This window comes from Mustela nigripes, chromosome 14 (genome assembly GCF_022355385.1).
Source record: "Mustela nigripes isolate SB6536 chromosome 14, MUSNIG.SB6536, whole genome shotgun sequence".
In the NCBI taxonomy this organism is placed as follows: domain Eukaryota; kingdom Metazoa; phylum Chordata; class Mammalia; order Carnivora; family Mustelidae; genus Mustela; species Mustela nigripes.
Genome location: NC_081570.1, coordinates 20,118,702 through 20,144,529, shown reverse-complemented (window position 1 = coordinate 20,144,529; position 25,828 = coordinate 20,118,702). Strand labels below are relative to the sequence as shown.

Here is a 25,828-nt window from a genome sequence, read left to right as displayed (position 1 = left end):
AAAGCTGAGGTTCCTTGTGAGGAAACGGTGGGTCCAGGGACTGGACTGCGAGGTCCTTCCCATGGTTACCAGGACTCTGCCTGTGGGCTCCAGACCCAGCTTCTTTCTGGCCCTCCCCTCACCGCTGCCCCTTCCCCCTCCCCATAAGCCATAGAGACTGAGCTGCTGCTCCAAGGTCACTCAGCTTGGCCTGGGAGGAGCTCAGACTTGAACCCAGGCCCCTTGGCTCCTGGCCTTCCTCGATCTCTGGCCAGCAGGCTGGGCCTGTTCCCTGGGTGAGTCATGCCCCTGGACTTTGGCCTCCTTGTCAGGCTCTGTGGCCTGAATTTGGAGAGGGGGCCTTCCTAAGGACCAGTGCAGGTCTGAAGCTGTCATCACACCCCCTCTCTGTCCTGGGGCCTGAGGTCATGGTAACTGCACCCCCCAGTCTGCCTCCCTGCCACCCATCTCTGAGAACAGCTCCTCAAGCCCCAACAGCAGCCCTCCCTCTGCCACTCCTTCTGCCCCCTCCCTGGAGAACAACCACATTCACTTAGAAATGGGGCAGGGGTGGCAGCGTGGAGAGGTGGTGTTTCCAGGTCGTCCGCATGCCCCAGGACCACTTGCTTCCCTCCCTCTCTCCCCCAGCACCAGCCAAAGTTACCCAGGAGGGAGGCCGCAGCGCCTCCCCTCCTGGTGTCCAGGGACCAAGGTCGTGCACAGAGCCCTGTGCGCCTCCACCTCCTCCTGGGGCCAGTGGTGTTTGTCACTGGGGCAACATGCGGCTGTGCCTGGCTTTGGCAGTGCCGGGGTGACATTCATGCCCTGTGAGCTGTGACGCCTCTGCAGGCAGAGGACAGCATCACACTGGCTGTCGCCAGCGATGGGGGAGCCATGGCAGGGTTGGGGGGGGTCACCTGTCTGAAGCAGTCAGGGGGTATGTTGTGTGCCCATCTGGTGGTCTGAAGGGAGGACCCCCGGGGAAGGGCTGAGGTGGTGTCCCTGACTCACATTGGGTGGTGAGCATGGTGGGGGGGGGGGGGGGCTGTCCCTTCCTCAGACCTGAAAGATGAGGCTTGTCTGTGTGTGTGTGTGAGAGACAGGTTCTCCACATTTCACATCCATTAGCGGGTGTGGGAGTGCCTGGCCATGTGTCTGTTACACTGAGGTGAGGGTGACAATGTGTGTTCCTGTCTCCTGTTGTCTGGGGGTATCAGATGTGCCCATCTCACGCTTTGGGGGAAGTGACAGGTTACGTGCTTAGCTCATCCCGTTAGGAGGGTAGTCACCACCCCACATGCCTGTCTCTGACTGTTGGGGATGTGTGAGATGTCACCACGTGTCCCTCTCCTGCTGTTGTGGGGAGTGACATGTGTGATTCTCTCATGCTGTTGGGAGATTGTCAGTAACTTGGGAGCTCGTCTCTCACCCTAAAGAGACAACATGTTGCCCAGTGGTATGGGGCCCGCTGTTGGTGGGGCCTTCCCATGCAGGCCGCAGGGCCCTCAAAAGCAGACAGGGGAAGCATTCAGAGCCCTGAGCACAGGGACAAGTGTGTTGGGTTGGTGGCTGGAGCAGAGGGGGTGCGAGGGGGTGTCTGAGTCCCCCCCATGACCTTCTTTCTGCCCCAGGTGCCAACCCTTGGGACTGTTTCCCGAAAGGAAGAGGACCCAGTGCTCTTCAGGCCCTATGGCAAGGGGCCTCTGGGGCAGAAGCAGGTGTGACTGGGGTGGCAGGGCACCCGCCAGCGTTGGTATGGGGGTCCGTCCATGTCCCTGCAAGCGTGGGGGGGACCCTGGTTCCTGCCTCTTCTGCTCCTGAAACTGTTAAACTAATTAAGGCTGTGGAGCCGCAGGATTAATCGGGGCAGCTCGGCGCGGGCCGGGAGCTCAGGTAGTCGATTAGTGCGCCGCGGAGGATATTGGATTTCTGAACCGCAAGTCAGCACTATTCGGCCTGTTATCTCGCCGAGGCTCGAGGGTCAGGAGGCGGGAGGCTCCAGGCTCGCTGGCCGCCCCCGCCCGGCCCGCTCACAGCGTCCACTCCCCCTGCCCTCACAGCGCCGCCGGGGCCATCTCTGTGCCCTCACCCAGCCCCTCTCCGGGATGCACCCCCATGCCTTGTCCCTGTCGCCCTCCTGCCCCTGGGCCCCGTGCTACTCTCCCCCTTTGGTCCCTCTGAGTCTCTAACTCGCACTCTGAGCCTCTGACCAGCCTCTCCACCTGCCTCTCCACCTCCCTGCCCCCCAACCCCTGTGAGCCCCTCCCCATCACTAGGCTCTGCCTCTCTGCTTTTGTGTTCCTGCCTGCCTGTCTCACGGTTTCTGTCTGTCACTGCCTGTCTCTGTCTCTCATGTCTCTCTGTCTCACCTTCTCTCCCTCTGTGTGTCTCTGTGTCTCTTCCTCTCCCTCTGGGCTTCAACCTCTTCCTCTCCCTCTTTCTCTCTCTCTCCTCCTCCCTTGCCTTCTCTCTCTCTCTCTCTCTCTCTCTCTTGTGTGGTCTCGGCTGGTGTCTGCAACCAGAACAAATCTCCCCCAGCCAACACCCCCTGAACAAGGAGGCCAGAGCAGCTAATGGGAAACATGTGATTCTGCCTTGCGCCTGGAGCACCGTGAAGGGAGCCTTAGTCCCAGCTCAGCCCCCCTGTGCCCCCCTTTGCTGCATTCCCCCCCACCACACTACCCCCACTCCCAGCATCTCCCCCAGCCTATGCGGGCACAGTTGCAAGTTCCCCAGTTATTCCCATTTCGGGGGTGGGGGGGAAGCTGGCGTTTATCAGTTGGGGAGTATCAGGTTGTGGAGGGGCTGGGAGCAGCTTTGCTCTTGAGGTCCCTCCAGCCCACAGGGCCAGCCAGACCCCATGCAGACTCCCCCCCCGCCCCCCCCCACCACCATATGTAGGAAAACAGGGCCAAGATGCACTGAGCTCTGGGGGCCTGGATGGGGGGCAGCCAGTCCACCCCCACTGGAGGGCTCTGGGTTCACCCAGATTTCCATCTTTTCCGCCCTCCTGGGCCCCTAGGGAACTGCAGAGGTGGGGGCTCCCTGAGGGCTTGGGAGCTGCCGGGCTGCATTTCTGTGCCCACCCAACCACGGGGAAAGGGGGGATGGATCAGAGGAGGGAGGCTCTGGCAGGTTGGAATTCTCCTTCTCTGCCTGTGGATAAATTGTCCCTAATCCAGGCTTGGGGAGTTGTCTGGCTCCTACAGAGAGAGAGAGCACGCAGGAGATAGGGAGGGAGGACGGAGGCAGGCACACAAACAGTGACACAGACACACACTGTTTCACAAAGGGTCTCTCGCATGCGATGCACACGCGCGCACACGCACACGGACCGAGGAGATACACAAAGGCACCGCACAAACACTGAGTCTCCGCTGTGCTGCCAGGCACACCGTGGCACACAGACCCCCTCGCACATGTTGACACTGACATGTCGCTGTTGTGGTGCAGACACAGGGACATGGCCCAAGGACCCACTGACACGCAGGCCCTGAGTGATGAGGGCATACAACACACGCATACAAGGACCCACTCACGGGCACACGGTGACCCCCAGCAGAACTGACCCACGGGAACACCGTGACCATTCACACTGTCAGCCTTGACCCTGAAAGCCCAGAAAGCAGGAGGTAACACTGATCCACAGTGACACCAGTGCTGGCAGTCACAGGCCTCGAGATGGGAAACCTGCAGGGACAGCAGAGGATCAGCCACACGCACCGCCCCCCACCACCACCACAACGCATCCAGAGAGCTCGGAGACAGGCAGAAGCCGGTTTAGCTCCTGACACAGCGAGATGCAGAGAGACGGGCGGAGCATGTACACCTGCAGACACACACCACAGTTGGGGTTGGGGTGACTCCAGAGGGGCTGACACACGCTCCCGTGGCCTCACAGACGTGCAGACACAGGCTCAGCTGGACATACACACACAGAGCTGAATAGACCCAGATAAACACAGCCACACGTATAACTGAAGATGCTGAACCCAGGTACACATCACCTCTTCTCTCTCACACACACACATACACAGGTAACCACATGCACCATACTGAGCAAACATAGGATCCCATGTGTGTACATTCTTAAACACACATGGACACATGCACATTTAGAAATGCACAGAAGGCTGCATAGACCCAGGAGCCCACATACAGGTGTATTTACCCAGACAGGAATGCTCTGTGCCACACATACAAATTCCCAGGCAGCCGGAACCCGAAGCAGTCCATGAGGCCTGGTTCCCAGACCCCCTCTGGGCTCTAGTACAGACCCCAGGGAGGCAGACAAATGTGCAAGAACAGGAGGCGGGTGAGAAGGGCCATGGTTATTAAAGAAAACAAGAGGCCTAACCAGTTGCCCGTGGAGGAGAGTGAAGGCCAGCAGCCTATACACACCACCTGGAAATCTGCATTTACCATGTCTTCAAATAGCAGTTCTCACACCTGCATTCTGAATAAGCTGTTAGCGTATATGGTTTCCCCAAATCATGCCTCCCCAATTCATAATATTGCCCCACTTTATAGATGAGAAAACTGAGAGCCAGAGAGGTGAACTGACTTGCCCAAGATCATACGCTGAAGGTTGAGCCAAGGACTGTCTGGCTCCCATGCATGTGTGTTCAGGTTCATGCATGTACCTACGTACATGTACAAAGATATTGCTTCCCAGCAATCTGGGGTGTCAACAGGTATGCAGTTCCCCAGTGGCAGGTGATTTCATTTTCTGCGAGACTGGACCCCAGCCATGCTAGCCTCCTGGTCCCTTTATCTGGCTCCTCCTGTGTCCACGCTTATGCCTGGGTGTTGTGTTTGCTTCCACAGATGGGAGCTTGCCTACCTGTCTACCCATCGGCCTGGACCCCAGAGCCTGCCCAGCTAAGTGCGTGCAGAGGGCCCCGGTTTCGGGGCAACTCTCAGGCTGCCTCAGAGACCACCCTGGAATCTCTGACAAAGACCGGCCTTTCCTGCTGAGCCAGACCTTGTCTACACAGCCTGTTCAGGTAACAGTGTACGGGGAAGCCAGTTCTGTGCCTGGGCCACTCCCAGAAAGTAAGGGTCAGGGGGACTGACTTTTCAGTCTTAGCAGGAATCCCCCACCCCTGGCTTAGGCCAAAAAGTCACCCATTATAGAATCAGAATATATTAACCCCACTTATTCAAAACTCCCCATTATCCAGAAAGGGGAACTGAGGCCCATGGATTATGCGGCAAGTCCCCTGGAGTCCTGCCTCCTAGTCTGGGGACTCTTCTCAGTACCTTGTGGGCCTGAGAGAACTGGGAAGAGAAAAGGGTTGTGACAGTGACCAGAACTCAGGGCAGAGTTAGAAACCAGAGTACGTGATGTGTGCTGCTGACCACCCCCCCCCCCCCCAGGACCCCTGTCTGCTGGAGTCTGGAAGCAGAGAGCTGGGAGGCCAAAGTGAGGTGCCAAGAGGACCTGGGTAATTCAGGTAGGCTAGGTCATCCTTAGGAGGTGGGGTGGGGGTTAGGACCTGCCTCCCAGTTCCCAGCCCTGATCAGCCCACCCAGGCTCCAGAGGCCAGGTGGGGCTGCCCTGCCCTGCAGAGGCAACTCCCTGAACTGACACAGGGAGCCTGCAGGCTCCAGGAAGCTCCCTAGAGCCCAGCCTGCTTGGGGACTCCACCCAGCCTCCAAAAGAGCATTCCTGGGGCCTGAGGTCTAGGGGTGGGGCCTCCTGGGATGGTAAGGGTGGGAGGTGTGGCTATGGAAGGATGCAGGGCTCTGTGTACCCAACTGTAAATGCACAGGGCATCGTGTGTGCGAGCCCTCAGGCTTGTGAGTGAGCCGGTGTGTAGGGCTCTGTCCTTAGGTACACAGGGTTCTGTATGCAGGAGTTACATAAGTGCTCTGGGCTGGGGGACATTTGAGGGAACTACAGGGGAGTGTTGAGTGCAGCATTCAGAGTGTGTCCTGGGTAGGTGTGGGAGTCCTGGAGAGTGGTGGGGGCCACACTAGATGGTATATGTGTGCAGGGCGCTAGTGCACACTGAATAGGTGTGTAACCAGGAATCTGAACACACTGGGGTGATATGTGGGCACACTCTGTCGGTGTGGAGTGTGTACACGGGATCTCCCTGCATGTCACCCAGGAAGCTCGCGTTCAGGGTTCTGGGCGCACACTTGCGGGTGGTATGTGTGTGTGTGTGGATCCATTTGTGCTTTGGAGGTGGGCTGGGCAGGCCTTCAGCAGAGCTGGTCTCAGCAGTGCCCAGCCTTGTGGCCAAATCGCTGAAGTCACTTCCTTTCCAGCTTCAACTTTCCAGGAGGAGGAGTTCTTCAGACCTGGGCGGGGAAGGGGGGGCGGGCCGAGGAGCTCTCAGGGGAAGGAGGTGGGCGGGGGTGAGAGGCTGTGGGGAGGGCCTGGTGGGGCTGGAGGAGGGAGTCCTCCGGGAGACAGAAGGAAAGACTAGGACAGGAGTCTGGAAGGGCCAAGGGCAGGAGGAGATGGGGGTGGAGCAGGGCGGGAAGCGCAGTCCCTGGGTGACCTCGGAGGGAGGAAGGGAGGGCCGCCCGGCAGGGTGACCCTCAGGTTCAGCCAGAGCTGGCAGTGGTGCCTGCAACACCTGGCACCCAGGGCAGGGGGCTGGCAAGGGGCGGGTCTAAGGAAGACCTGCTTGCCAGGTGCCCCGCTCTGGGCAGGAAGGGGGTGGGCGAGGGCTGCACAAAGGAGCTCTGTGTGGCTGGGGTAGGGTGGGGTGGGGTGTGCTATACCGTGGGGTTGGGTGGGGGGGGCTGATGACTCTAGGAGGCCAGGCAGGACTTGCTTCCCCTTGGGGGCATCAGTGGCTCTAAGGGGACACCTAGTGGTGAGGGAGGGTAGTGCGTTTGGATGACTGAGGTGGGAGGGGATGAAGAAGCTGGGAAGGGGTAAATTAGAAGTCAAAAATTAGAACGGGTGATGAGGGTTGGGACTGTTGGAGGAGGCTGCAAGGGAGGGAGCTGACTCTCTGGACGGTGAATAAGTTTGCACCGGAGGAGTTAAATCCAAATTCAGACTTGGGCTCTTCCAAGTCCTGGCTGTTTGTCTTCAAGGGCATCACTTAACCTCTCTGTGCCTCTGTTTAAATACCAAATAAGTGACAGCTGCTGTTAATTATTTTCATCAGTGTCCTCTTTGGTAGACTTTTGGGCTGGAGTCAGGTTGGAAGATCTTTGGGCACTAGTGGGTGGGTGGGAGGGGGCAGAAGGAGATTGAGAAGGGTGCTGCAGATCCTGGGGGATAAAGGCTCCAAAGGGAGGTGACAGGGGAGGGCTCACAGCAGTAGTAATAGCCCCTTTGATACACTGTTTTTCCTTTGAGGACATCCCTGGGCCTTGAATCCAGGCTGGGAGGGAAATGGTGTGGGGGGAGGAGTGTGCCGGCTGGAGAGAGGGTCATGAGGCCGGAAGTGAGAGCTGGGGCTGGCAGCCTGGCTCCCCTGGGGAGGCTGTGGGTGGGGGAGGGGGAGGCGGGCTGGGGAAGGGGTGGGGTGGTCACAGCCGCAGCGGTGGAGGGTGGGGCTGGGGACTCAAGGATGTGGGCTGGCGCTTCCCGGCACTGTGCACAGCAGGTTGGGGCCCCCAGCCCCCTCCCAGGCGGTTGGTGTCCCCATGGCAGACTCAGACACACTGACCCAGAAGCACACTGTCAGACAGAAGGACCCTTTTGACTTTGTTCACAGACATGGGATAGGTGGTGCCCTTGGGAGGGGTCCAAGAAAATGGCTGCCTGGGTGTGGTGGGGAGGGGAGCCAGCCGCTTCCCTCAGATCCTGGAGGCTGCTGGAGAGCGCAGTGGACAGAGTCAGGAGGTCTGGCAGGAGGACATGCCCAAAGGTCTTCAAGGGGGGGGGCGTGGAACAGAAGCAACCACTGGAGAGGAGATTTTCCCTTCTGCCAAGATCACACCCTCAGGGCCCCAAGTGGGAGGTCTCCAGAGCAGGGAGGCTTGGTGAGCCCCACCCTCAGGAAGGGAGGCATCGCAAAGACTCTTGGGAGCCACGGGTCAACCATACCTTTGGAAATGGGACTTGGAGGGGCCAGGGTCTGCGCCCGTTCCCTCCTTCGTGAACCTGTTACTCACAGTCCTTCTTGCAAGAGCAGTGGGTGAGAGCCTGGCCTGGAAGGAGCCAGTCTGCAGCCTACAGCCTACAACCTGGGCAAGAGCAGGACCCTGAGTGATGGAGCAGTCCGGACAGTGACGGGCAACCGAGGCCTGGGAACTGCAGAGGGAAAAGGGACAGTGGTCAGAGGGATGTTCTGTCTGGATAAGCAACCGAAGGGCTCTCCCCAGGCCGTTTTGTGACCTTGGGCAAAGGCCCTTCCCTCTTTGGATCTCAGTTTCCTCATCTGTAAAATGGGAAGAGCACAAGGTGGCACCAGAACCTGATACCCATGAGGAAGCAAGCTGATTTAAAGTACAGATTCCCAGATGTCCCTTCAGATCTGTGAGTCAGACTCCTCTGGACGAGGGCCTGGGTATCTGGAATGTTACACAGCTCCCCCAGGCCCAGGGTTTGGAAGCCAACTGGCTTGGAGATTTTAAGGTTCCTCCCAGCCTTAAATTAAACCTCAGCTCTAGGAGCAGCGCCTTCAGGAGTGGCGGAGGGAGAGCTGCAGAGCTGGGAGGGGAAGCAGGCTTTGGGCTTGGGGCAGATTTAGGAATCCTGCCACTTTGCAGCTATGTGACTTCAGGCAAGTCCCACACCCAGCACTCCGAGCCTCCATGGGGATAATCGGCCCTGCCTCCTGGGATGCTGGGGAGATTCAGTGGGTCACATGTGTGGAAGTGCTTTGTAGGTTGCAAAGCACTGCCCACCACAGGAGAGTAGAAGAGCGTTCCTTTCCACACCATCTTGTCCCTGAGTCGACTCCATGGTCTTCCTGAGCAGCTGGTGGGAGTCTGCATGTGTGTGTGGTGGGGGTGGGAGTGGGGGTTGACCCTGGGGGTCAGGTCAGAGCCAAACACTAAGAAGTGATCGGGGTCAAGCTTTCAGACCCTCCCCGTGGTCAGGGCCCCGAGTCCCCAGGCTCCCTTGGGAGTCAGACATGCCTGGATTGAAATCCCAGCTCTGCCCTGACCAGCTCAGGGAGTTAGTCAGTAAATATTTATGTAGCATCCAAAGCCCAGGCCCTGGGGTCAGAGGATACAGTGGTAAACAAGACAGACACAGGGCCTGCCCACGAAGGGCCCACATTCTGTGGGGGAGACTCGCGAAAAGCCAGTCATACAAGTAGTTGGTTGCAATTGTGATAGATAGTGTGAAGGGGAAGTAGAAAGGCCTCTGAGAGTTCACAGCAAGGGCCAGACTGTGGCCAGAGGTGCGATGGGGGGCGGGGGACAGTGAGGGGAGTCAGAGAGGGCCTCTCTGATAAAGGTGGGAGAGGGGCAGAGAACATCCCTTTCCACGTGCTTGTCCCTCACCCTCTCTCCACACCCTTCTTGGGTCCCAGCTTTGGGTCTCGAGAAGAATGAGAGAGAACCACCGGGGAAAAAGGCAGGGCTGATTGCTCTCTGCACCTCATTCATTCATTTATAAGAAACAGTTAATACTTCCTGAAGCACCCTTATGGGCCACATGCGGGTCACGGTGTTGGGAGATACACACAGAAGTGAACAGATAGAAATCCCTGCCTTCGTGGAACTCACCGCCTTCCAGTGGCTGGTTTCCTCCTCTGTGAAGGTGGGAATGGTAATCCTACTGATCTCAGGTTTGCAGGGGGCTTAGATGAGATAATCCACATAAAGTGCTTATTAGCCCACTGTTTGGCAGTAGAGAAAGTGTCCCCAAAGTGTGTGAGCTTTTGTTGTTGTTGACTCCCTGGTATGATTGTCACACCTCTGACCTGAGGCACTCTTCACTTTTTCTTTACAGCTCTTATCCCACTAATAATTAAATCATTTATGATTATCTGATCACTGTCTGTCTACCCGGTCTTTGTGCAAAGTAGGCACTCCATAAGTAATGAGTATATGAATGAATGCTGTTCCTTCATCTCTGAGCCTCCATTTCTTCATCTGCAAGATGGGGTTATTAATAGCCCCTACCTCACAGGATTTGTATGAAGAATTAAGTGAAACGATGCCTGGACAGCTTCCAGCCCAGCGCCTGGCGCGCAGTAGGTGCTCACTAAACCTGAGCTGCGATGGTCCTTTCCAGGCGCTGTCCACACCCCGAGGCCTGGGCTCAGGCCGAAGTTGCTCCACAGCACCCCCGGCTGACAGCCAGCAACGGGCAGAGCCCCCAGGCACGGGGGCCCTCTCTCTCCCAGGTCAGCAGGGTGCGTGCCCTGGAGGGAGCACCAGGGAGCTGGGGGTGGTGTGTGGAGGAGATCAGGCCAGTGGGCACAAATGGTTAGGCTGTGGCCACCTGACAATTCAGATCCCCTGTTTCCTGTCTTGTCGCCCACAGAGATCTCCAGTGTGACAGCCCAGGCGGCAGAGCCGAGGGTGAGTGGCCGGGCTTCTGAAATGGAGGTGGGGGGCAGGTGGTGGGTGCGTAAGAGGGAAGAGGTCATGCCCTGGGTAGGATTTCCTGGCCTTCTCCTTAAGTTTGATCTGGATGGAGTGGTCACCCCAGCCTGCTGATGGCCTTCCCTCGCCCAGGCAGGCATCCTCTTCTCTCTGAGCCCATAGCCAGGGTCTAGAAGAGGGTGAGCTTCCAACAAGTGGAACTGGGGCCCCTGAGGGGTTCCTGGTGCATGCGGTGGTTCGGGAAAAGGCTGGAAGTCAAAGCGGGGAATAGGGTTTGAGGGGACTCCCAGGAGGGGTGGCAGGGCCTCCCTGAGGATGTGGGAAGCCGAGGTCTTGGGCGTTCCATGAGGGCCTTCTTGCCCGTCCTGCCCCACAGGTCCTGGTCCCGGCTTCTCGCACCCTCATGTCAGCCCCGGCCCCGCCCGGCGGCCCGCGGAGGACAAGGTCAGGATGCGTGTGAAGCCCCAGGGCCTGGTGGTGACTTCCAGTGCCGTGTGCAGCTCTCCTGACTACCTCCGGGAGCCCAAGTACTACCCCGGCGGCCCCCCCACCCCACGGCCCTTGCTTCCCACCCGGCCCCCTGCCAGCCCACCTGACAAGGCCTTCGCCCACACCTTCTCTGAGAACCCACGCCCACCCCCACGCCGGGACCCCAGCACCCGGCGCCCACCAGTCCTTGCCAAGGGGGACGACCCGCTGCCCCCGAGGGCAGCCCGTCCGGTCTCCCAAGCCCGCTGCCCCACCCCCGCGGGAGACAGCAACAGCTCCCGACGGCGCTGGGACAACGGGCGGGTGAAGCTGCGTCCAGTAGTGCGGTTGATTGACATCATGAAGGACCTGACACGGCTCTCCCAGGACCTGCAGCACAGTGGTGTGCACCTGGACTGCGGTGGCCTCAGACTCAGCCGCCCCCCTGCCCCACCCCCCGGTGACCTTCAGTACAGCTTCTTCTCCTCACCCAGCCTGGCCAACAGCATCCGCAGCCCCGAGGAGCGGGCTGCCCCCCACGCCAAGTCAGAGAGGCCCAGCCATCCCCTGTATGAGCCTGAGCCCGAGCCTAGGGACAGCCCCCAGCCTGGCCAAGGCCACAGTCCCGGAGCCACAGCCGCGGCCACCGGGCTGCCCCCGGAGCCTGAGCCAGACGGCCCTGATTACTCGGAACTCGCTGACGCCGACATCCTCAGCGAGCTGGCCTCCCTCACTTGCCCCGAGGCCCAGCTGCTGGAGGCCCAGGCCCTTGAGCCACCATCTCCTGAGCCAGAGCCTCAGCTCCTGGACCCCCAGCCCCGCTTCCTGGACCCACAGGCACTAGAGCCGCTTGGGGAAGCTTTGGAGCTGCCACCCCTGCAACCCCTTGCTGATCCTCTGGGGCTACCAGGCCTGGCGCTCCAGGCCCTGGATACTCTGCCCGACTCCCTGGAGTCGCAGCTGCTCGACCCTCAGGCACTCGACCCGCTGCCCAAGTTGCTTGACGTCCCTGGCCGCCGTCTGGAGCCTCAGCAGCCCCTGGGGCCCTGCCCGTTGGGTGAGCCCTTGCGCCTGGACTTGTGTTCACCCCATGGCCCCCACGGGCCTGAGGGTCACCCCAAGTACGCCTTGCGGCGCACTGATAGGCCAAAGATCCTGTGTCGCCGGCGGAAAGCTGGACGGGGGCGCAAGGCTGACACCGGACCGGAGGGCCGCCTGCTGCCCCTGCCTATGCCCACGGGGCTGGCGGCCGCCTTGGCTGAGCCCCCGCCACCACCGCCTCCACCACCTCCCGCCCTGCCAGGCCCGGCCCCGGTCCCAGAGCTGGAGCCAGAATCTTCCCAGACTCCCGTGGTCCCCGCCCGCAGAGGCAAGTGCCGGGGCGTGCGGCGCATGGTGGTGAAGATGGCCAAAATCCCCGTGTCGCTGGGGCGGCGGAACAAGACCACTTACAAGGTGTCCTCTTTGAGCAGCAGTCTGAGCGTAGAGGGCAAGGAGCTGGGCCTGCGCGTGTCCGCGGAGCCCACCCCACTGCTGAAGATGAAGAACAATGGACGGAACGTGGTAGTGGTCTTCCCCCCTGGGGAGATGCCCATTATTCTTAAGCGGAAGCGCGGCCGCCCTCCGAAGAACCTGCTGCTGGGTCCCGGCAAGCCCAAGGAGCCAGCAGTGGTCGCAGCGGAAGCGGCCACCGTGGCTGCGGCCACCATGGCCATGCCGGAGGTGAAGAAACGGCGGCGGCGGAAGCAGAAGTTGGCCTCCCCCCAGCCATCATATGCAGCAGACGCCAATGACAGTAAGGCTGAGTACTCCGACGTGCTCGCCAAGCTGGCCTTCCTGAACCGCCAGAGCCAGTGCGCTGGGCGGTGCTCACCCCCCCGCTGCTGGACACCCAGCGAGCCCGAGTCAGTACACCAGGCACCTGACACGCAGAGCATCTCCCACTTTCTGCACCGGGTGCAGGGCTTCCGACGGCGGGGCGGTAAAGCAGGCGGTTTCGGTGGCCGGGGCGGGGGCCACGCTGCCAAGGCGGCCCGATGCTCCTTCAGTGACTTCTTTGAGGGCATCGGCAAGAAAAAGAAAGTGGTGGCGGTGGCAGCTGCTGGTGTTGGGGGTCCCAGCCTCACCGAATTGGGGCACCCACGCAAAAGGGGCCGAGGGGAGGTGGATGCCATGACCGGGAAGCCAAAACGCAAAAGGCGGTCCCGAAAGAATGGGACTCTGTTCCCAGAGCAGGTGCCTAGTGGCCCAGGCTTTGGGGAGGCTGGCGCTGAGTGGGCCGGGGACAAGGGTGGTGGCTGGGCCCCTCACCATGGGCACCCAGGCGGGCAAGCTGGCCGAAACTGTGGGTTCCAGGGGACCGAGGCCCAGGCCTTTGCCTCCACTGGGCTTGAGAGTGGGGCCTCGGGCCGCAGCAGCTACTACGGTACCAGCGCGCCCGCGGGCCAGACCGAGCTCAGCCAGGAGCGCCAGAACCTCTTCACCGGCTACTTCCGCTCACTGCTCGATTCGGATGACTCCTCCGACCTCTTAGACTTCGCCCTCTCAGCCTCTCGTCCCGAGTCCCGGAAGGCATCAGGCGCCTACGCAGGGCCCCCCACCAGCACCCTACCTGCCCAGCGGGGCCTGGCCACCTTCCCCAGCCGGGGGGCCAAGGCCAGCCCGGTGGCCGTGGGCAGCGGCGGGGCCGGTGCGGACCCCTCCTTCCAGCCCGTCCTGCCCACTCGCCAGACCTTCCCGCCAGGCCGGGCGGCAAGCTACGGGATAACTCCAGCCACTTCAGACTGCCGGGCATCCGAGACCTTCCCAAAGCTGGCTCCCCCGCCGTCAGCTGTGGCCCGCTCGCCTACCGCCCACCCGCCCGCCACCACCTACCCACCTCAGTACGGTGGCTATGGGGCCGGACAGAGCGTTTTCGCCCCAGCAAAGCCCTTCACGGGCCAGGACTGTGCTAACAGCAAGGACTGCAGCTTCGCCTACGGCAGTGGCAATAGCCTGCCTGCCTCTCCCAGCAGCGCCCACAGCGCCGGCTACGCCCCACCGCCCACGGGTGGCCCTTGCCTGCCACCCGGCAAGGCCTCCTTCTTCAACAGCTCTGAGGGGGCCCCCTTCTCCGGGTCCGCCCCCACACCCCTGCGCTGTGACAGCCGGGCCAGCACCGTCTCTCCCGGTGGCTACATGGTACCCAAGGGCACCACGGCCTCGGCCACCTCTGCTGCCTCTGCCGCCTCCTCCTCCTCGTCCTCCTTCCAGCCCTCGCCTGAAAACTGTCGGCAGTTTGCGGGGGCTTCTCAGTGGCCTTTCCGGCAGGGCTATGGAGGCCTGGACTGGGCCTCAGAGGCCTTTAGTCAGCTCTACAATCCTGGTTTCGACTGCCATGTCAGCGAGCCCAACGTGATCCTGGACATCTCCAACTACACGCCGCAGAAAGTGAAGCAGCAGACGGCTGTGTCCGAGACCTTCTCGGAATCGTCCTCCGACAGCACCCAGTTCAATCAGCCGGTCGGCGGCGGTTTCCGGCGCGCCAACAGCGAGGCCTCGAGCAGCGAGGGCCAGTCAAGCCTATCCAGCCTGGAGAAACTGATGATGGACTGGAACGAGGCATCATCTGCCCCCGGCTACAACTGGAACCAGAGCGTCCTCTTCCAGAGCAGCTCAAAGCCGGGCCGTGGACGGCGGAAGAAGGTGGACCTATTCGAGGCCTCACACCTGGGCTTCCCGTCCTCTGCCTCAGCCACTGCCTCAGGCTACCCATCCAAACGGAGCACCGGGCCCCGGCAGCCGCGAGGTGGACGGGGTGGTGGGGCCTGCTCAGCTAAGAAGGAGCGGGGCGGGGCAGCCGCCAAAGCCAAGTTTATCCCCAAGCCACAGCCCGTCAACCCCCTGTTCCAGGACAGCCCAGACCTCGGCCTGGACTACTACAGTGGGGACAGCAGCATGTCGCCACTGCCCTCCCAGTCGCGGGCCTTCGGTGTGGGTGAGCGAGACCCTTGTGACTTCATGGGACCCTACTCCATGAACCCGTCCACTCCTTCTGACGGCACCTTCGGCCAAGGCTTCCACTGCGACTCGCCCAGCCTGGGTGCCCCTGACCTAGACGGCAAGCATTTCCCACCTCTGGCGCACCCACCCACGGTGTTTGACGCTGGTCTGCAGAAGGCGTACTCACCCACCTGCTCACCCACGCTGGGCTTCAAGGAAGAACTGCGGCCGCCACCCACAAAGCTGGCTGCCTGTGAGCCCCTCAAACATGGGCTCCAGGGGGCCAGTCTGGGCCACGCGGCTGCTGCCCAGGCCCACCTTAGCTGCCGGGACCTGCCACTGGGCCAGCCCCACTACGACTCCCCCAGCTGCAAGGGCACAGCTTATTGGTACCCGCCAGGCTCAGCTGCCCGCAGCCCACCCTATGAAGGGAAGGTGGGTACGGGGCTGCTGGCTGACTTCCTGGGCAGGACGGAGGCCGCGTGCCTCAGTGCCCCACACCTGGCTAGCCCGCCAGCCACACCCAAGGCCGACAAGGAGCCACTGGAGATGGCCCGGCCACCTGGCCCACCCCGTGGCCCTGCCGCCGCCGCCGCTGGCTATGGCTGCCCGCTCCTTAGTGACTTGACCCTGTCCCCTGTGCCGAGGGACTCGCTGCTGCCCCTGCAGGATACCGCCTACAGGTATCCAGGCTTCATGCCGCAGGCGCATCCCGGCCTGGGTGGGGGCCCCAAGAGCGGCTTCCTGGGGCCCATGGCGGAACCTCACCCCGAGGACACATTCACCGTCACCTCCCTGTAGTGCCAACTGAAATGCCGACTGGACCTCGAGGTTTTGTTCCTGGGTGAGTCTGGGGGTGTGGGTAGAGTGGGGAGAGGCCTGGGTAGGCGTCTCGGGGCAGGGCGGGGGGGGCGGCGATGAGGACATTAGCACTCGGGCAAGGGGAAGGGGTACAGAAGTGAGAAGGAGGATTTAAGGACAAGATCAGGCACCCCAATAAGAGGAAGTTGGGATTCAGGAAGGCGCCTGGGGTTAGATGTTGGGGACAGTCTTCGGGAAGAGGTGGGGTGCTCGGGTGGGGAACCCACTCGGACATTCAGTAACTGAGATGGTTGGAGAACCCTAGGTTGGATGGGGCCATCTGGTTCAGTTCGTCAAATATTTATTTCCCTTGCCTGTGCTAGGTCCTGGGCAGGTGCTACCTGAATCCCCGGAAACACTCACCCCATGACCTCTTGCCAGGGAGGACATTTGCATGGCCCCGTGGGAGATGAGTGGAGAGTGAAAGAAGCAGGGTGGATAATTGGCCTCCAGGGCCCACCCAGGGTGCTGACCCAGCCTGGCTAGCTAGTTTCTCTAGGAGCCACATTTACTTCAGGGTGCCTGGCCAGGGCCAGGCTGAGGGTGTGGTCACTATATCTTGGTTACACTCTGCAAGGGCTTTACAAAATGGTCTGAAGTATCTTTCCTGGTCTCCTTCAGGGCCCACCCAAAGATTATTTTTCACTGTCTCTGACCCGAGGCGGGGCTCACAGTGGTCGGAGGCAAGTGGGATGGGGATCCGGAGGTGGACCAGGAAGGCTGAGGTCCTGCTTGTGCCTGACCAGCCCCCACCCACCCAGCGGCTCCATCCCCAGGCTGGATAGTTCCTGCCTAAGAAAAGCCAGTCTCCCTTTCCTACAGCCAAATGCTTTTCCAAGAGTTCAGTTAAATTTTGCTGGATGTTTTGATCCTGTGTTTTATCAGGCATGGTGTCCTCATGAGGTAGAGTCAAAGTTTTAGTATTCTCAAGGTTTTGTTTTCAGAAACGGAAAATAAAAGAGGGGAAACGCCCCCAAAATGGGTTAAAAGGGACAAGGTCAGAGGAATCATTTTTTCAAAGCACAAGGTGCTCCAGGAAACACAGCCACAACTGGCCTATCAGATCCCACTGCTTGGACAGTTCTGTTTGGACAGAATTGCCCCGGATGTGGTGGGTGCTGGGGAAGTGGCCTAGGGGCCTGTCTGAGCCCTTCGCCCTCCACCCCTGCTGCCACCGCAGCCTCTTGGGAGAGCCTCTTCCTGGAGAAGGAACAGCAGGGCTCCTGGAAAGTCCCATCCCTGTGCTGGGGAGGCCATTCAAGGCCAGGGTGACTCCAGGTCCTGAAGTCGTGTCAGTGGAAACTTATTATCCCCTTTCTGCCTGACCCCAGGTCCCTTGGTGCCTGAAGGTGGCCAGGGGCAGCACGTGGGAATTAGGAGGCCTAGGGAAGGACCATTCCCCAATTGGCCATCAACATGCTTCGTGTCCTTGACCACACTTTTACTCCCTCTGGCCCTGGGCCTCTGTTTCCCCATCTGTTCAAGAAATTTGGCTTTGATAATCTTGTAGGTTTTGCAATTCTGCGTGGCATGGACAGTGGACCAAACTTTCTCTTTTTTTTTTTTCCTTTTTTTTTTTTTTTTGGCAGCATATTTTCCTCCTAATGAAGCCAGGCCAAGATTAAAATGGCCTTCCATTCCCCATGCGCCTCACTGCAAGCCGCAGAGCTGCAGATCTGAAGCAGGCCAGGGAGAAGCTGCTTAGGGTTTAAAATGTCAAACTCTTGATCCTCCTCACTGGAGGGGAGATGTCTCGTGGATAATCCAGAAATGTGAAATAATCCAAAAACCGTTCCTCCTGGGCTCTGGATGGGAAAATAAAACGAGTGTGGGGGCTGGGTGTTTGAGCAGGTCACAGCTCAGTGAGATACATAATGGAACCATCCAGTGAGGCCTGAACACAGGAGGAACTGGGATGCCATCCAGCCCCACATTCTGGCCACACTCCCCACTCAGGGCTGGGAGTTGATAGTGCTGTCGTCAGACTGATGCATTCAGTTCTGGAGACATCTGTCCATCCCCTGCCACGAAGCAGGCATTGGGGACACCCCACTTAGCACCACAGATGAAGTCCTGGTCCTCAGAGGGCTTTCAGTTGAGAGAGAAAGACAGTATGTAGGCTGACACAAGGCATTTGGTAAGGATTATCATAGGAAGGGCTGCGAGGAGATTTCGGGAGCCTGCAGCAGGCTGACCAGATCCTGAGGTCGACACCTGAAGGATGAAGGGACACCGGCTAGACAGGGAGTGGGAAGGGCATTCTGGGCAGAGGGAACAGCAGTGGGTGAAGCGGGGGGCAGGAAGGAGCTCAACCTTGAGGAACCGATAAGAGGATAGTAATTACTCATTGAGTGAGCAGGCAAAGCAGGCAGGGTCAGATCATGTGGGCAGGGCACCGGAAGGAGTTTGAACTATATTCCAAACCCAGTGGGGAGCCACTGAAGTTATCAGCTAGAAGGCTAACCCCCATACCCACACATACAGCACACACACACCCCCCGCCCCAGAGCAAGGGCTGAAGGAGGGAGACCTCATTCGCCAGCAGGCAGTGAGCATTTGGGTGTGGGGCACTGGAGAAGCACGGGTTCAGCTCCACCCCACATCTTGAGCCTTTTGCTGCCTGTCCTGATGCCAGGCACAGAGGAGACAAAGCAGACACGGTCCTGTCCTCAAGAGTTCAGCATCCACCCCGGGAAGATAAAACAGGTACACAAAGAACCGGAAAACAGCTGGTGGCAAGTGGCAGGTGCCCAAAGGCAGGGAGAAACAAAGTTTGTGTACTAGGAAGGTGGGTGTTCAGGTCACAGGTCATCTCTCAAGAGTTTTTGGTGAAAAAAGGGACCTACGTCTGTGCTGGGCCCTTCATGCAACACTGCCCCACTAAGCCTTCATGGCAGGCTGGAAACGGTAGTGCCTGCCCCTTGTCACCCCATCAGAGAGTTGAGGAAGTGGGTGCAGCTGGGAAGCTTGCCCAGGGGATCCAAAGTTAGTCTGGTGGAGTCGGGATTCGAACCCAGTAATGCCCCTCCCACCCAGAACCTGGGTACCCTGCCATACCACTTTTTGAACACCCCACACCTACTGATTCCCCATCTGCAAAATGACACTTTGGTTGGACACTCAAATGTTTCAGGGTCTGACATTTTATTTTATTTTTTAAGATTTTATTTATTTGAAAGCGAGAGAGAAAGCATGGGGGGGAGGGTCAGAGGGAGAAGCAGACCCCCCGCCGAGAAGGGAGCCCAATGCGGGAGTCAATTCCGGGACTTTGGATCATGACCTGAGCCAAAGGCAGTTGCCCAACCAGATGAGCCACCCAGGTACGCTGGGTCTGACATTTTAAGCGGATTTTGAGGTTCTGTGGAAGACGCTGCATTTAAGCTCAGCTTTGAATAGGCAAGATTTGGATGGACAGAGACTTGAGGGGAAAGGTGTTCTAGGCAGAGGTAACTGTGGGCAAGGGGAGGGTCACACCCCACTATGAATTAGAAGAGGAAAGCCCAAGGGAGCCAGAATGGAGAATGTGGGACCCCCTTGGTCTGGGAGCTGAGCTGGTAGAACAGAGGGAAGAGGAAGAGGGCGGGGAGTGCTGGGGTCCCAGCGCAGACCTCTCCAGACCCTGAGGTGGAAAACCCAGCTAGGGAGACCGACTCCACATTGGGCCCTCATAGCTGAAGTCAGTCCTACCACACCCTGTGCCATTGGGAAGGGCCCTCCAAGGTGCTCAGGAGTCCCCCTCTCCGCCTTATTCCCTCTCCGGCATGGACCTGAGGCCAAGAGAAATGTCACAGGTCCTCCAAGGTTACACCAGCCTGGGGCCCAACCAGAGCAGGAAGCAGTTTCCAAGGCCTCCGGCCAACCAGGGTCAGCAGGCATGCCCGGACCTGGGCCAGGCCCCAGTTGCTCCGGGCTTTGTCTCTTCTGCGTCTTGAAGCCTTAAGAGGTCACTTGATCTTGCCTCTGGCTCTGAGCAAGGAGCCCTCACATCAGGGGTCAGCCATCCCTGCCCTGCCTCTTGTGGGCTTCTCTTCACACTCTGAGGTCGTCCTCCCTCCCATCCTATGTCTTGCCTCTCCCGCGGCCATTTTCAGGCCAAGCCTTCTTGTTCTAAGCCTTCATTTCCTGGAAATACAATCTCCCTGTGAACATACTCTCTCACACTCCTCCTCTCCCATCTCCCCACATCCCTGTGGACCCGGAAGAGCCCAAGGGAGTGAGGCCCTGGAAATGGAGGGGGCCAGCGAGGAGCATGCCGGAGGCACAGACCAGCGTTTGTGCAGGGCCTGGTTCCATCCCTTACCAGTTACGTGACCTGGTGAGTCACATCACCTTGCTGTGTCTCTAGTGAGAATTAATGAGATTACCCATGAAGCCCGGTCCCTGGCACACAGTAAGCATGTAGTCAGTGGATGGTACATGGGTGGACGAATGCCTCCCACCAGCTGAATTCTGTCACCCAGTCTGTGTGACTCATACACACCTCTGACCCTTTCCTCCTCGCTCAGGACTCTGTGGGTAGCCAGCCTCCTTCACCTGCTGTCCCTGTTGTCTCGTAGGAAGGATTTTGTGTCTCACGTGGGTGTGGGTCCTTTGGTGGGAGGCTCTGAATCACCACCTAGTTTTTGGCCTTAGCAACTGGGCTGATTCCTCCCTGGGGGGCCCCCGAGGCAAGGTAAGTCACCAATACATATACACCCTGCCCCCTGCCAAGGGACCTAAAGCCTGATGGGCAGCAGGACCCAGACCTCTACATGACCCCCGTCAGCCAGAAACCCTTCCCACGCAGGTCCTTACATCAATCCCCTCTCTCGGTGCCTCGTGTCTTTGTAAACACGCCATGGTTATATCTTGGTGGACTTGCCATCTTTGTCGCCATCACTTTTGCTGCCGTAGTGCCCTCTGTGCTAGAGGGCAGGGCGAAGTAGGTTAAGTCTGTGCTCAACACACGTGAACACCAGCCACCTGCCCCAGGCCAGGCACTATATCTGCTGCTGGGGAGACCACTGAATGCGACCAGCGGTGTCCTGCCCTCGTGGAGTTCACGGGCTGTCAACAGGTGTCCACTGAAAGTCTCCGTGGGAGCATCATTCTCCAGGACAGGGTCTGAAATGGGCCCCCTGGAAATTCCAGGGACCCCCCACCTTGAACCATGAGCAGGGCAGGCTGCAAAAGCTTCCTGGAGCCAGAAAATCAGAAAATGAGTCTTGGGGGCGTCGGTTAAGTGTCCGATTCTTGATCTCAGCTCGGGTGTTGATCTCTGGGTTATGAATTCAAGCCCTGCGCTGGATGTAGAGCCTATTTTATTTTAATTTATTTATTTATTTATTTATTTATTTTTCAAGATTTTTTTATTTCTTCATGTAACAGAGAGAGAGATCACAAGTAGGCAGAGAGGCAGGCAGAGAGAGAGGAAGGGAAGCAGGCTCCCTGCTGAGTAGAGAGCCCGATGCAGGACTGGAGCCCAAGACCCTGAGATCACCACCCAAGCCGAAGGCAGAGGCCCAACCCACGGAGCCACCCAGGTGCTCTGAGCCTTTTTTTTTTTTTTTTTTAAGATTTTATTTATTTATTTAACAGAGAGAAAGAACACAAGTAGACAGAGCAGCAGGCGGGGGGGGGGGGGGGGGGGGAAGCAGGCTCCCTGCTCATCCCAGGACCCTGAGATTATGACCTGAGCCAAAGGCAGAGGCTCAACCCACTGAACTACCCCAGTGCCCCGCCTATTTTATTTTTTTAAAAAAAGAAAGTGAAAAAAGAGAAAGTGGGTCTTGAACAAATTTAAAGCTTCAGAACTGTAGTCCTGGGTCAGTCATCCAGTGGCTGCCGTGTTGCTGCCCTGAAACCTGCCCCCAGCCCCCATCTGTTCCCCTCATTGTGGCCCCCAGAGTGCTAGTTCTTCAGCATTTCTGGACGCATGGTGTCTGGAGTCCCCCAGATATTTACTGGATGAATGGATTCCAGCCCATTTTCTCCTGTGCCTCCATTGCTTCCCATCTGTCGACTGCATCCCCTCCACACACACACACACACCCGCCCCGCCCCGCCCCTCCAGTCTCCTTGCCTGCAAAGTAAGGGCCCAGCCACTAGCCTGGTATTCCAGATATTCTGCTCTTCCTTTTCTGCCCTGACCTCCTCCTCACATACCATCCCTTTCCCGCCCTAGAATGTGGAATTAGGAGGGAGCTTTCTTTACCCCAGTGTGCCCTGTGCCTTGTCCCTAGCTTTCCCTGGTCTGGGCTCCCCCTTTCCTGCCCACCATCCATCTCCCACCTGTCAGTTCCTATCTTTCATTCACGTGTCACCTCCTCCAAGAAGCGCTCCAGGATCTTTCCCAGGCCCACTTAATCTCCAGCCCTTTATGCATCCATGACAGCCCTTCCCAGGAATGTCCTCACCACATCATCGGCTCCTTTAGTCTGGTTGCTCACTGCTGTGCATGTTCCCTGTCTTCCTCAGCTCCCCCATGACCTGTTCAGCCCCCTACTTTACTTAAAGACTGAATCCCAGAGAGGGAGAGGACTTGCCCTAGGTGACACAGCACACCCAGCTCAGATGCTCACGCGTTCTCTCTGACTTCTGCTCTACTGCCTTGTTTGTGTTAGACCCCTTTCTGGAGGGCAGAGATCTGCAGGTGGAAGTGAGACCATAGCTCCCGGCCTGGCAGTCAGTGGGCGTGAATACCTGTCTGCTGGTCGCTGGAATGAGTGCACGGATGTGTGCGCCTTCTGGGGGGAGAGCTGCTCTCCGTGGACGGCCTGATTTATACGTGAGCTGAGCACTGTGAGTGCCTGCTCAGGTAGCCCCTGATGATGCTCCCAGTGCAGCCCCTCCTGACAGGCAGAGACCGCTTCCCACCTCGGCACCTCAGCCAATAAAACTGCTGGGCCCTGAGGACTCTGTAGAATGTGGCTCTGCAGTCCTCGATTATAGAGGCACTAAAAGGTTAAGTCTCAGGAACAATGGCTGGTGTCCTGGGGCGCCAGGCTCAGGCTGGCACTGGGGATAGAGAGGTACCGCATACAGGTCTCTGCCCTGGAGGAGCGTGGAAGGGAATGAGAAGTGCACCAGTAGCTATGGTAACAGGGTGGCCTTAGGAGGCATCCTGGAGGTGTGCAAGACCTGAGCTGGACCGCGCCGAGCCGCTCAGACTTAGAGTGGTCATCACTCTGGCATTCATTCAGCACCGTCTCGACCCCAGCGTGTGCTGGGCGCCGTGCTCAATAGTGGCCTGAAAAGCAAGGGTTCCTCCTGCCAAGGCAGGGTTAGGTGCCCCGCTTGGTGCTCCTGGAGCCCTCCGGACATCCCTTGGCACCTCCCCCATCTCTCTGCCTTGGGATTGCTGGTTCTGGGGTCTGCTTTGCTTCCCTCTAGACTCCATGAGCCCCTCAAGGGCAGGGGCCAGATCTGCCTCCTGCGCTGTGTCCCCATTGCCCAGCGTGGGGCCTCGCCTGGCACCACAGCCTTAGTTCTGTTTTGTGGAGTTGAACCCAGTGAGGTCAGGGTCTCACGGGGCTACGGGGGATCCTCCCTTCTCCCGGCTCAGGACCCTCTGGATTTGATTCTCTCCCCAGCCCTCACCCCCACCATCCCCACCATCCCCCAGATGCTGGCCAAGTCCTGAAAGGTGGGGAGGGCAGGGGGAGGAGGAAGGTGAGACAGGGAGGGCTGAGCAGAGGGCGGAAAAAGCCTCCCTGCTGCCTGGCCGCAGGCACCGCGGGAACAGTTCTGGCAGGAGCTGCCTGCTGGGCTGAGATCACCATGGAGACCTGGCTTGGAGAGGGTCACTGGCAGTGGCTAAGGGCCGGAGGGGGCGGGGGCAACAGGGATTTGTGCAGAGGCTCCCAGCCTGCCCCGGGGCCCTTCTGGGGAGCAGGGAAGGCTGGGGCTTAGTATAGTCCACTTGCTGAGTGGTTTGGGGCAGCCGGTCCTGAATCTCCCCCTCACTTGTCACCCAGGCACACTCTACCTGTCGCCCCAGCAGAGGTTCCTTAGCTTGGCAGCTGTTCTTCAGCCGAAGTAAAGCTGCCCTACAGAAAAGGCCTCTAGCCCACCCCCCCCCACGCCCTGGCTGAACACATTCCCCAGATATAGTCGTCCTGGCCCTAATGGATACCCTCCTTATGGCTCCAGGTGGTCTGCTTATCACCCGAACTGGAGGACTGTCCATCCCATTGGCACCCCTGGCCCCAAGAGCTGCTTTTCCACCATTTGCCCCGGTTCTGATGCAACTGCACCCTAAGAGGCGCACCCCTTCCCCCATCCTCCGCTCCATCCTCCATCCTGGATGGATACTCTATCCTCTGCTCCCTCGCTCCCTCCAGCCTCTGCTTGCCACCTGGGCTGATAGACTGGGATGGGGGCTGCCTCTACCTATTGGGAGCCCACCTGGTTCCCCTGGCCTTGGGTCGGGGGTGGGGGGAGTCCTGGCAAGTCCAGCCTCAGGACAAAAGTCTTCCCCAGGGCTGACTGCCCAGCAGACAGCAGCCGAGGCTGAGCAGAATTTAAATGTGGCCCTGTTGGGAAGGGGAGCCAAGAAAGGACAAGAGGAAAGGCTTTCTGTGGCCGCCTGCTTCCTGCAGGCGTGGGGGAGGGGGGGTGTTCTGCTAGGGGGTGTTAGAAGGCAGTTGTAGCTCCCCCCACCCCTTAATTCTGGTGGGCTGGTCACTCACCGAGTGCAGGGACAGGGTCTTGAGAATAACGGAGTCCATCCCTGTCCCTCTGGGCATCTTCCCACTAGCCTCTGCAAAGCCTGGAGAAGGGATACTTCAGAGCTCCAGCATCTGGTGACTGTAGGGTCTGGGAGCTTGGAAGTTTCTGAGCCTCAGCAGCCAAACACAGATGGTATTGTGTTAGGCCATTTCTTTATTCCTTTATTCAGACAAACATCCCCGTCACCTTGCCTTTGGAAGGAACCGAACGGCATTGGAGGGCACAGGGAAAGGGTTGGAATTAGAAGAAATGAAAGTGCACAGGTGTGCAGTTCATACCTGTCTGTGCTCAAGCCCTTTGCTCCCCACTGTGTCATTCCTCAAATAGCCTAGCTTGGAGGAATTACTAAACTCATTGTTACATGAGGAAACCGAGGCTTGGGGCACCTAGCTGGCTCAGGCCCCAGGAAAATAATAATGGTGTATAATCAGCATCATTTCTTATGTTTCCTGTACCAGGCTTAAGCCATCTTAAGCCTCTGAATCCTCCCAACAAACCTATGGGATAGTTTGATTATCAACTTTTTACAGATGAGTAAACTGAGGCTCATGGAGATGCACTGACTTGCCCAGCATCCTAGAGCTGTCCAGGGGTGGTGCTGGCATTCGAACTCAGCTGTGTCTGACTCAAGAGCCCAAGTCTCTGGCAGATTGCGCTGCCCGGAAACCCAACCCCTCGCCAGGAGCCTCCTTCCCCTCTCAGGGAGGCGGGCTGTGGATACAGACCTGTTTAACAAATGGGGAACCTGAGTTCCGAGAAGACCAGGAACAGTCCATTGTCTCACTAGGGGCTATTTGGAGTGCTCCGGGAGAAGGAACAATGTGATTAGCTTCTCCCAGAATCCTGGTAGGAACTGAGTGGGGGTCCCACTCTTAGCCTCTCTGTTCTTAGAGCTCAGTGTCTGTGCCCACCACTGACTTCTGCTTCTTCTTTTGTGTTTCTTTGCAGCTTTCAGAAAACCAACGCCAAGATCCCTCCCAGCGTCCGCATTGTCCTCTGGCAGGAGCGCTTGCCCCTCCACCTCCCCCCCCACCCCACCTGTCCCCCTTGCACTACCATCTCCCCACCCCACCCCTCCCCGCCCATCTCCTCCACGCAGAAGCCGAAGGTGAGCCCTTTCTGCACAAAACCAGCAATTGTAAATACTTTTTAAAAATGTACAAAACTTAAAAACAAAACACAGTTTTAGAAAAAGACAAAAAAAAAAAAGAGAGAGAGCGAGAGAGCGCGCGAGCGTGTGCAAGAGGTTGCGAGCGGGGGCCCCCCGAGGTGTCCAGAGCCCCTGCAAGTATGCACTGAGACATTTATCTACAGGTCGTTTGACAAAAATGAACAATATCCTATTTATTGT

General features: G+C 58.7%; 1 protein-coding gene across 7 annotated transcripts in view; it reads left to right on the top strand.

Annotated features, from left to right (window-relative positions):
- The window catches only part of AHDC1 (AT-hook DNA binding motif containing 1), a 63,493-nt gene extending 38,000 nt beyond the window's left edge, over positions 1–25,493 (top strand). For 5 of the 7 annotated variants that reach the window (XM_059376824.1, XM_059376823.1, XM_059376822.1 and 2 more), the window contains 6 exons: positions 4,807–4,985; positions 5,359–5,435; positions 10,145–10,256; positions 10,397–10,434; positions 10,835–15,751; positions 25,426–25,493. In XM_059376824.1, coding sequence (XP_059232807.1) covers positions 10,909–15,708 — 4,800 coding nt within the window. In that variant the 5' untranslated portion in view covers positions 4,807–4,985; positions 5,359–5,435; positions 10,145–10,256; positions 10,397–10,434; positions 10,835–10,908 and the 3' untranslated portion in view covers positions 15,709–15,751; positions 25,426–25,493. Of the gene's footprint in view, positions 1–4,806; positions 4,986–5,358; positions 5,436–10,144; positions 10,266–10,396; positions 10,435–10,834; positions 15,752–25,425 lie in introns of all 7 variants that reach the window. The other 2 variants (XM_059376826.1, XM_059376821.1) reach the window with 2 other exon arrangements.
- The last annotated feature ends 335 nt before the right edge of the window (positions 25,494–25,828 follow it).